Below are 11839 nucleotides of genomic sequence, written 5' to 3'. Positions count from 1 at the left end.
TAATCACAATATTGTAAATACAAAACATTCATCATATTACTACAAATACCAGAGTCAGTACATCCACTGTATCCCAATATATACATCCCAAAATAACAAAATCTAGAGACATTTGCCACAAAAATTTATATGTCCCTACTAAAACTTACCCTTCAAAAAGGGCAGACAACAGCTTTAGCTCAGCGGGGCTTTTCCCGCCCTCCTATCTGGGCTCCTATAAAGTTTATAAAATTTAGGGGTGAGACACCTCTCAGTAAGGAAAATAAACTAATCCCAGTGTATGACAACATGAGTATTTCGTGTTCTACATATACCATACATAATATATTCAGTAACTATTTTGTCAAATTTGGGAAAACATACATATATCAAATCATGGTAAAACATAATGCATTTTCATAAACAAATCTCATCTCATATAATAATAATAACATAAAACATTCCTAGTAGGTTAGCTAAATGTTGTCATGTATTACCCCCACATGACTGGGTTGTGTGGCCTGAAGGCGGACCTGACAATGGTTGGCCGACCACTGCCAAGTCAATCGTACAGTCTGTAAGTCCGATGGGTCTGCCAGACCTGATCCGTACACCAGAGGCGCTCACACACTTCTTAAAACCACATCGACCATCCAATCTCACACCACTCCATACAGCGGCGTTAACACAGATATCATGATCACGAAAACTATGGACACATAGCAACGGTACCGTGCAAGTGCTAGCCTAAACCAAGTCAACCAAGTTCTAATACCATATAACATATATTAAAACTGTGATACATGCATATTTCATATCATTAATTTTCACACCAATCATATCATTTTGCATATATACGTATATCAAGAAAATCATCGGCCCGTACACCGGTATTACACATTTATCATAGCTCGGCCCGTACACCGGCAAATCATAGAACAACTCGTACGTTGGCAAATCACATCATAGCACGGCTCGTACGCCAGCAAATCACAACATACCACAATCCGTACGCCGACAAATCACATCATAGCATGGCCCATACGCCGGCAAATCACATCATAGCACGGCCCGTACGCCGGCAAACATGTATAAAAATCTCAGCCCGTACGCCAGTTTTCCCATTATAAAAATCTATGTCATAATCCCATTTCAGAAAACAGTATTTCGTAACATTTTATACTCTTACCACACTAACAGATTTTTCACATACTCAACATACCATCGTTTTCAACAATATTTTCCCAAATATAAATCATATATATATGTAAACATATTTACATTCCTGAAATCAAATGCTATATATATATTTTCTCAAAAGAATTAGTTTAATTTATCCCCTTACCTGGCCACTGAGAAAGCCCAAAAATATTCTAGTCTAACACCCGTAGAATTTCCTAACCAATACCCTGAAAATGAAAACTCTCAGTATTAAACTTCAGTATTTTCATGCGTATATCATTTCCTATAATTATCATAAGACCAAATTTGGTTTAAAAGGCCTTATCTCAACTCTAGGATGATTTCCAACTCGCTTTCACCAACGATCCGCTCCGACAGATTTGGAGAGAACTTCCCTAGGAGCGTCGTGGTGACTTCAAATCGTCGATTCGGCGAAGATTTGGCCCAAAAATGATGAGAGAGAGAGAGAGAGAGAGAGAGAGAGAGCCGAAGGGGAGGGAGAGAGAGAGAGAGAGAGGATGAAGATAGCTTAACAATGAAATTAAAAATCGGATTTTTCATATTTATAGAACAGGGGAATTCGTCGATGAGTCACGTCATTCGTCGACGAATCCTTCATTAATTTCATCGACGAAATTCAATCCTCGTCGACGAAATTCAGTCAGTTCAAAACCTCTCTCGATAATTTTTCATCAACGAAATTCAGTCTTCGTTGATGAATTCTCTAAAGCCCTCGTCGACGAATACAGGGGATTCGTCGACGAAGCCCTAATGATCCCCCTTTTTGTTTTTCCTTCCAAAATGTAATGTCGTTGACGAACACTTCGTCGACTACCTCCTTCTGTTTCCTGTTTCCATTTTTCTCTCTCTTTATTATATAAACCTCATTATTATTCGGGTCGTTACAAAAATAGTGTAAGAAATTCATGTTTAGTATATTATGATATGCCGACGTAGATGCCAAGATTACATGCTATGTTATACTGGCGCAGATGTCATGATTCATGTTGGCGCAGATGCCATATTCATGTATGATATTACAGAATTCATGAAATATTATCATGTCAGATATTATGTTCAATATATGAAACATATTATTGTTATCAGAACCCGGATGATATGATATAGTTCAATTTTCAGGAGCACGGTACTGTAGCTATATGTTCAGAATTATAATAGTGCTACCACACAACTAGTTGTGTGGGAGATGGCAGTCGATGTGGCTTCAGTGTAGAGTGGTGATGTTCCCTTGGCAGTTCGGGACCAGGTGGGGGAAGCCCATCTTACTTACAGATTTATGTTTGTTCTAGCATGGTCGGCCAACCATTGCTAGGTCTCGCCTTAGGGCCACACAACCCAGTCATGTGAGGGTAAGACATGACATCAGCTAGCTATCCATCCTGAATGTTATTTCAGTATAGTACAGTTATATAAGATGTTTTCCATGTACAGTATGCAATGTGTTATATTATGAATTGACAAATCATATTTTACTCAATTTAGTATAGTCAGATTTTTCCAATTATGTTTTATGTACTATTTATATGTACAACACGAAAATACTCATGTTGTCACACACTGATACTAGTTTATTTCCCTTACTGAGAGGTATCTCACCCTAACATTAAAACATTTTAGGAAATCCGGGTAGAGAAGCAGATAGAGCTCCGCAACGGTAGAGTTGGACTGTGCTACCCTGTCAGAAGGGTGAGTTGTTATGCTAGGGTCAGATTTACTTTGGGAAATGGCCCTAGGATACATTTTAATCTTTTGGTAGATGATTGTATATATATAATTAGTGGATTTAATAGAACTCTGGTATTGTGATTGATTGGATAGTTGTATGTAAATTACGTTTCTTGCTGCTTAGGTGTCAAAGTTGTTTGAGAGGTATGTCCCCAGTACCCGTATCTGGGCGGACCATGTTTATATCAGTATAATAGGGAAACATGGTAATTATGAATGATGTTATGTCTTTATGTGAAAAAATATATATGGTAAAATAGGCAAGTCGTTACAATTAGGGCCTTTGACGCGACTAACCAGGAAGAATGATAGGTTTGAATGGAATGATGATTGCGAACAGAGCTTCTAGGAATTGAAGCAGCGACTCGTCACTACACCAGTATTAACTATTCCATTAGGGAATGATGATTATGTGATCTACAGTGACGTGTCCTTGAAGGGGCTCAGATGTGTTTTGATGCAATATGGTACAGTTGTAGCATATGCCTCTTGACAGTTAAAAGAATATAAAAAGAATTATCCTACCCATGATCTGGAATTAGTTGCAGTGGTGTATGCATTGAAAATTTGGAGGGATTATCTGTATGGAAGGAGATGTTAAATATTAAATTATTGATCAAATAATAGTTTTGTCCACAAAAGAGCAGTTTACTAAATGAAACAAATTCAAAGGCATGCTAATCGCAGTTCCTAATATAGTTTAAAAGGTAGTGAACCAAAAGCAGAAGGCATTCCATGCAAGAAAGATTTCCTTGTTTCTTGTTGATCAATCAAGAGGAGAAAAGACAAGTAGTAAGACATATGATCCATATATAACAAGACAAGACTCATATTAGAACTATTAACCGATGCTTCCTTCGCCAAGGAAAATGGCTAAGCTGGGTAGGCCACCATTATCTTTAGATCATTAATTGTCCCATTATTCTCTGTTTGTTCTATATAATAAAGTGTCAGCCTATTCATTATGTAGGTACTGTAGAAATGGGGAAACAATACTAGGTAATGAGAGCTTTTGGCTCTCCCGTCATGGCATCATCTTGAAAATGCACTGGGTTAAATAAATCTTATGATAATCTATCTGAGTCAACCTGATTTATGTGGCATAGACTTTTCCTTTTATCAATTCATTTATGTGTTGATAAGTACGGATCTGCAAAAGGATTCTCTTTAAAACTCTGTATCCTTTCATGATGGGAGAGATATTAACATATCTATTCCTGTCTTGGATTTGGATCTCACATTTGAGGTGGAAAATATCCAATAAATATGGGAACCTAATAATGAAATCTAATTGCTCAACCAATAACTGGCTTGCTTGAGAAGAGAAGCTGAGAAATTGCTAATCATTAATCAAAATCTTTCAATCTTGTGTTAGTTACAAAATTGAGCATATAATTATTAATTGCAATCAATTCACACTTTGCAAACAGATATCATTACATGCACATCTATACTTGAAATATTATGTGTGATATAAGCGTGTCAGCATGGTTCTAACTGATGCTTTATAAAGACATCTAGAACAAAATATATCTCACCAGTTTCGGGATGCGAGCCATCCCCCGCAACAAACTCATGGGCAATTCCATTCAATCGAATCAAACTACCCCCTGTGTTCTTCTTTACCCCCCTTCTTGCTCCCAACCATCTCCTCATCCTTAAAACATCATCCCATCGTTCTGCATTGGCATAAACATTCGCCATGACCGAGTAAACCCCTCCATCTTCTGGGTTCATCGCCATCACATGCTCTGCTACTTTCTCTGCAATCTCAACATTTCCATGTATTCGACATCCACCTAGCAAGCCACCCCACACAAACAGGTCACCCTTCATTGGCATACCCTCTATCATTTCCACTGCCACTTCAATCAAACCAGCCCGTCCTAGCAAATCAGCCATGCAACCATAATGCTTCAGCTCACGAGGAACGCCATACACTGCTTCCATCTCATCAAAAATCCGTCGGGCTTCACAAACTAGACCTGCGTGACTGCAACCAATCAAGACTCCTAAGAACGTGACCCCGTCGGGACCAACTCTGGCCTTGATCATCCGGGAGAAATAATCCAGTAAAAGCCGGCCATGCCCATGCAATGCAAGCCCAACAAGTAGGGCATTCCACGTGAACAAGTTCCTGTCCGGGGTTGACTCAAAGATCTCCTTTGCAGTATCAATGCTCCCACACTTGGCATAGAGATCCACCAAGGCAGTGCACAAGAATGAATCAATATGGGTACTGTTTCTTTTGATGAAATCGTGGATGGTCTTGCCCTGCTGTAACTCTCCCAGCTGAGCGCAGGCAGACAAGGCAGAAACCAGAGCTACATTGTCGGGACGAACATATGTAGAAGTGAGCATTTGATTGAAGATTTGGAGGGCTTCCCGACACTGGTTGTTCTGGGCGTAGCCGGATAGAAGGGTGCCCCACGACAGGGCGTCTCTAACAGGCATTGCATCAAACAGCTGGCGTGCAGCCCCGGTCTCACGGGCCTTCACAAGGGCATTAATCAAAGTGTTGTAGGAGACGAGGTCGACGTCCCTGGGGTAACCGTCATGGAACACGCGGCGTGCTTCCATTAGTGAGCCAGAAACGGAGTAGGAATAGATGAGGGAGTTTCGGAGGAACAAGTCGGCGCAGAATCCAAACTTGAGAGCTTGGGAGTGGAGGGCTTGGGCAAGGGGAAGGGAGCGGAGATGGGCGGAAGCCTTGAGAGCGAAAGGGAAGGTGTGGGAGTCGGGAGGGACGGAGAGGCGGCGCATCCGGGAAAAGAAAGCGAGGGCGGAGAAGGGGCTGAGGAGGAGGGAGGTGTGAGCCCGGATGATGGTGTTGTAGGAGAAGGAGGAGGGGTTGGGGATGAGGTTGAAAACAGAAAGCGCATAGCTAAGTAAGAGTGAGGGTGGAGGGTGAGAAGTGTTGGGGTTGGCGGCGGCGGCGGCGAGAAGGGTAGTGAAAGCGTGGAGAATGGAGGAGAGGAAGAGGGAGGGGTGGAGAGAGAGAGAACCGGAGGTGACGGCGTGGGCGTGGACCTGGTGGACCTGGTGGATGGTCTTGCAATGCCGGATTACATTCTTTATAACAATAAAACTTGCCACCATAATCAATCACAACTACCTCCAAAACTGGCTGGGGAGGAGGAGGAGGATGTAGGTAGGTTCAGGATAAACTTCTAGATGCCGACGACGATGACGATGACGATGGCTGCGACTGCGCTGGTCCTTCCTTGGGGTACCGCAGCAGAACAGCAGCGATGCGGCTGACATCAAATTTCCATACCTCCTGCATTTTTATTTTTATTTTTTTGAGCAAAAGCTCCATGTTTGGGAAAAAGAGCATCGTGAGAAAGATGCTTGCATTTATGGATTTGAACAAAATAATATTAAATAATATTAAATTTTATTGATATTTAAATTAAGTGCAAAAGGTACTAATTTTTCTTAAGGTTTTGTAAAAATATAATTATTTTTCATGAGGTTTAAAAATTTTCAAAAACCTTCATTGAGATTTTAAAAATTTCAAGTGTCTCTCCTAAGATTTATCAAAAGATGAATTTTTTAGGAGATATATTTTTTTTTTTTTTGCAAAACTCATGAGAGGTTTGTAATATTTTTAAAACCTTAGAGGAGGTATATGGTATTTTTGAAATCTCATAAGAGGTTTCTATCTTTTTTGACAAATCTTAAAGGAGATAAATGTCTTTTACCTTGATTGGAAATTCATATTTAAAAACATAAGATAAAAAAAATAGAACCCCATAATTAAATATGTTCATTTGGAAACAAAATAAATAATTTAACAAATATTCAAAAAAATTTGTATGTCCTTCAACAACTCTTCATTACCTCAAATATATAACTCTTGTTTTTTTACGCTACAATAAATTATTAGTATATTTGTAAACATGCTAATGATATATATTAAAATTAATATGATGTTATGGTGTCTATGATATATCAGATTAAAAGTAATTATAAATATCTAATTCAATTAAAATATAGATACATAACAAAATGTGATCATGAAGTAATATATATAAAATAATAAAACTTAAATACAAATAAAATAAAAATAAAATCACGATTCACAAATAGGCTAAGACACGGATATTTCGTTCTCTTTAAGGAGATTCAAACCCTTTGAGACTTCTTTAGCTTAGCCCACATATTGGTGTAGTATAACTTCTTAAGACTTATCTCCCCCAAGATACAACAACCCAATTTGAATCGTATGACTCTCTCCAATTCTGCACAAAATGGAGGGGTTCAAAGCTCTACAAAAAAACACATTTATTTACTTGTCAAACTCTCTAAACTCAAAAGAAGGATGATATGACTACAATGAAGAGAAGATATTGATATATTGTGTTAATGCCTCAAAGGTCGATTTATAGGTATAAAATGACCATTCATTCTCCATGTACTTAACAAATAAGTTATATATATTAAGTAAATACAACCTTAGATTCAAGGTACATTCATATAATTAATCTTATGCATTTATAAGATACATGAATGAATGACCATAACCCAATCCAAAGTACATCTTCTTTTCCAAGATAAAATAATAATGTTATTATAATACACAAACAATATAATAATAATATTGAAATTCACTAACAATTTGCCCCTCATTTTAATATTATGTATATACCATGCATGTAGAGAGTTTAACAATCAAAGCTGAATGATTATGCATAATGATGGTGTGCTCCGCATTGAACTTTCTCTTAATGAACAATAATTTTTACTCCAAAGTCAGTAGCGGTCTCAGACTTGAACTATAACCGCTTAAGGGAAATAAAAAATTACTGCTCATACATAATCATTCAAGTGTTGACATGAGCTTTAATAGGCAGCACGTTTTGGCCTTGTGCTAATCCCAATTTCATGAGCGTATTTGAGAATAAGCCCAATTCTCAAAGAGAGCGGCCCCACTCCCATGTTCACATAGGTGAAATCAATCAAGGGTACTCTTGTAATTCCGACACCCCACTCATAAGAGATACAAATTATCATTAAGAGTTTTAAAAAACCCAACCTCCTCCGTTACATGATAAATGCACTTATACCATAGGGATGAGTTTAAAAATTGTTGATTTTTTGAGTCTGATCCCTGTTTTGATGCTGACAAAGTGCAAGGATCTTATGTGTCACGCCCCGAACCCCGAAATGGAACCTAGGGGTGAGAATGTAACCTAACATGTCCCTATATCATACAAATCATCACAGATTCAGAACAAAGGATGAGGGTCCAACCACGTGGAGTTCCCAGGCATCCTAAACACATCCAAACACAATCATACACGCAGTAGAACAATCATACATACATATGTAGTACCATACCAGAGTCTATACAAGAGCAGACAGAATGCTCTATCAAAACGTACAAATGGGTGCCCAATACATGCCAAAATGGCAACCCACCAAAATTACAGTCCTAGCATTTACCCAGCGCTAAACGCGGTACACCTGCCACTACGCTCCCAACACCAGGATGCTAATTCCGGTTACCCGAAGGACCTGTAAAAAATGTACGTACAGCAGGGGTGAGACACTTCTCAGAAAGGAAGAACACAGGTTATATCGGTGTGTGACATTTGAGTGTTATTATGATACAACATACACGCAGTTAAATGCATTTCAGTACTAATTTCCACAGTGCACACACGCACCCATACACATACACATGATTAGTAATCTTGGTGTCGTCACACCCTTCGGCCTGAAGCCGGCCTGCGACATACGGCGTTGGCCCATAGCCAGCCCGCGAAGATGGTGCCACCAGCACATAGCTAGTCCTCGACTCCCATGGCATCGTACTAGCGCATAACTGGTGGATCCACACCCTTTGGCCTGATCTGCCGGAATAGGCTCACGCCCTTAGACATAGAGCCGGACACTCTTGCCTACATGGCAAGCAATAACACACGCTCTCGGATATAGAGCCGGACACTCTTGCCCACATGGCAAGCGGTAAACACACGCCCTTGGATATAGAGCCGGACACTCTCAGTACCTGGAACAATTCAGAACCGCGTTCCTACTATCATTTCAACATATCACACACATATGCATGCTCATATAACCAAACAAACCACACTCATTTGGTAATCTAAATCATGGTTTTTCAAACAAATACAATTTAAACAAGTCAAGGCACAGCCATCCCAATATCACAGTATAAATCAACATATACCCACGGTTTTCAACAAAACCAAGGATGCAGCCTTTCGCCCCCTTTTTTCCAAAACTGTAATAATGAAAAATTCATAGTTTTCCCCGTTAGATTCCCCAAAATGAGTAGCCAAAACACACACAGGACCGTGAACCATAGTTTCACTGAGTCTGATTTCAAAAATAACCAATATAAACATAGTTCCCTTTACCTTTTCCCCGAATAATAAATCCTGAACTCTAAGGCCCCTAAACAGAAAACCGAGTTCCAAAACCTACAAATCACAGTATAGAATATGCTCACAAGACAGTTACCTATAAAACTACTAGATCAGAATTGAAAATCGAGCCTTACCTCAATTTTTTGCCAAAACCCCAAAATCTCTGAAACAAGATTTCGATTCGTAGAAATCGTAGAGAATCCTTCCACGATCCTCGTGGTAACTTCAGATTTCCAATTCTAGCAACGATCGGCGAAGAAATCTAGAGAAAGAGAGAGTAGGGAGAGTTTTAGAGAGAGAGAAAGAGATAGAATTTAGTTTTCTTAATGAAAAAGTAAGGAAAATTTCTATTTATAGCCCTTTGAACCAGCCCAATTCGTCGACGAAATGGTGCCTTCGTCGACGAATCTTCCACTGACTTCGTCGATGAATCGGTGGCCTCATCGACGAATCCTAATATTTTTGATTTTCGAAACTCCTCGGCTTCTCCTCGTCGACGAGTCTCTGAATTTCGTCGATGAGAAGAACAAAGGCTTCGTTGATGAAATCTGCCAAATTCCCAATTTGCCCCTCTCTTACTTAGTTAAACCTAGTTATCATGGTTCGGGTTCTTACAACCTCCCCTCCTTACAAAAATTTCGTCCTTGAAATTTGCCATCTCTCATTCACAAACTTACACATACAATCAAACACATATACGAACTACAACCAAGAAACTGGCGACTACTACAGCGCAGTCCCACCATACACATACACATACATACCCTTATTTATGGCGGAGGAATATCGTGGTTACATATACAACTGTCTCAGGAATTCACAATACACACACACACTTCCAATGACTAACCACCTATCCTAACCCATAGTAGGATCATGTACAAGTGCTCAAAACAATTGTGGATACTTTCTGACGTATTTCCGTTTCCAGTTCCCAAGAAGCTTCCTTAATCTCGTGGTTTCGCCACAATACCTTCACTAACGGTATCTCTTTGGTACGAAGCTTCTGAACTTTACGGTCCAGAACCTGAACAGGTATCTCCTCATATGCTAAAGTATCCCCAATTTCCAACTCATCATAACTAATAACATGCGAAGGATCCAACACGTACCTCCTCAACATGGATACGTGAAACACATCGTGGACCCTCGAAAGTGCTGGAGGTAATGCAATCTTGTAGGCTACTAGACCCACCTGCTCAAGTATCTCGAATGGTCCGATATACCTTGGGCTCAACTTGCCCTTCCTCCCAAATCTCATCACCCTGTTCATCGGAGCGATACACAGAAATACCTTACCTCCCATTTCGAACTCTAACTCATGGCGGCGAACATCTGCATAACTCTTCTGCCGACTCTTAGTTGATCTAATCCTCTCCCAGATCAAACCCACCTTCTCAGACGTATGCTGCATGAGTTCAGGTCCTAACACCTAACGTTCACCAACCTCATCCCAACACAAAGGAGATTGACACCTCCGACCATACAAAGCCTCGAACGGTGCCATCCTGATACTAGACTGGAAGCTGTTGTTATAAGAGAACTCTACAAGTGGCATAAATTGTATCCAGCTACCATCGAAGTCCAACACACAAGCTCACAACATATCTTCCAATATCTGTATCGTCCTCTCCAACTATCCATTAGTCTGGGGGTGGAACGCTGTACTGAAAGTAAGCTTCATCCCCAATGCCTCCTGCAAGCTCATCCCGAATCGAGAAGTAAACCTTCGATCCCGATCTGATACTATGGACACCGGTACTCCGCGCATTCTCACAATCTCATGCACATACAAATCTACTAGCCTACTCAAAGGATAGCCAACTTTCATTGGTATGAAATGAGCATATTTTGTCAATCTATTCACGTTCACCCAAATAGCATACTGCCCGTGAAGTGCTAGTGGCAAACCGGTCACAAAATCCATGAAAATATGCTCCCATTTCCACACCAGAATAGGCAAAGGCTGCAACGGCCCTACCGGCCTCTGATGTTTAGTTTTCACTTGCCGACACGTCAGACACTGCTCCACGAACTGAGCAATCTGCCTTTTCATACTAGACCACCAGAAGATCTCGTGCAAGTCCCGATACATCTTCGTACTACCAGGATGTACCGTATACATAGAACGTTGCGCCTCCTCTAGAATCGTCCTTCTGATCTCATCATCATTCGGAACACACAATATGGTCCCAAACCTCAATACACCCCCTTAGAGATATTAAACTTTGTAGCCAGTCCCTATTGTACCTTTTCCATAACCTCTGCCAACTCTACATCACTAGCCTGCGCGGCTTTTATACGCTCAAATAAGGTTGGTTGGACCACCAACCCAGCAAGATAAGCCTGATGATCACCAACCACCAACTCTATACCTAAGCTTTCCAAATCCCGTCTGATGTGACACTGAGTTACAACTGCAGATACAGCCGTAGGCCCTGACTTTTGACTCAATGCATCAGCTACCACATTAGCCTTCCCTGGGTGATAACTGATCATGCAATCGTAGTCCTTAACAACTCTAGCCACTGCCTCTG

The 11839-nt window shown here is 40.3% G+C and overlaps 1 protein-coding gene across 1 annotated transcript; it reads right to left on the bottom strand.

Moving 5' to 3' along the window:
* LOC131159437 (pentatricopeptide repeat-containing protein At5g61800) lies at positions 1-6214 on the bottom strand. Its single transcript, XM_058114343.1, has 2 exons — positions 4446-6214; positions 1-214 (listed from the first exon to the last, which is right to left on the bottom strand). Exons 1-2 carry the CDS (start codon positions 6004-6006, stop codon positions 180-182), a joined length of 1596 nt encoding a protein of 531 aa, XP_057970326.1. The 5' UTR covers positions 6007-6214; the 3' UTR covers positions 1-179.
* Positions 6215-11839: the final 5625 nt, after the last annotated feature.

Source organism: Malania oleifera, chromosome 7, assembly GCF_029873635.1.
Source record: "Malania oleifera isolate guangnan ecotype guangnan chromosome 7, ASM2987363v1, whole genome shotgun sequence".
NCBI lineage: Eukaryota > Viridiplantae > Streptophyta > Magnoliopsida > Santalales > Ximeniaceae > Malania > Malania oleifera.
The sequence above is the reverse complement of the archived record's forward strand: the minus strand, read 5'-3'. Positions and strand labels throughout refer to the sequence as shown.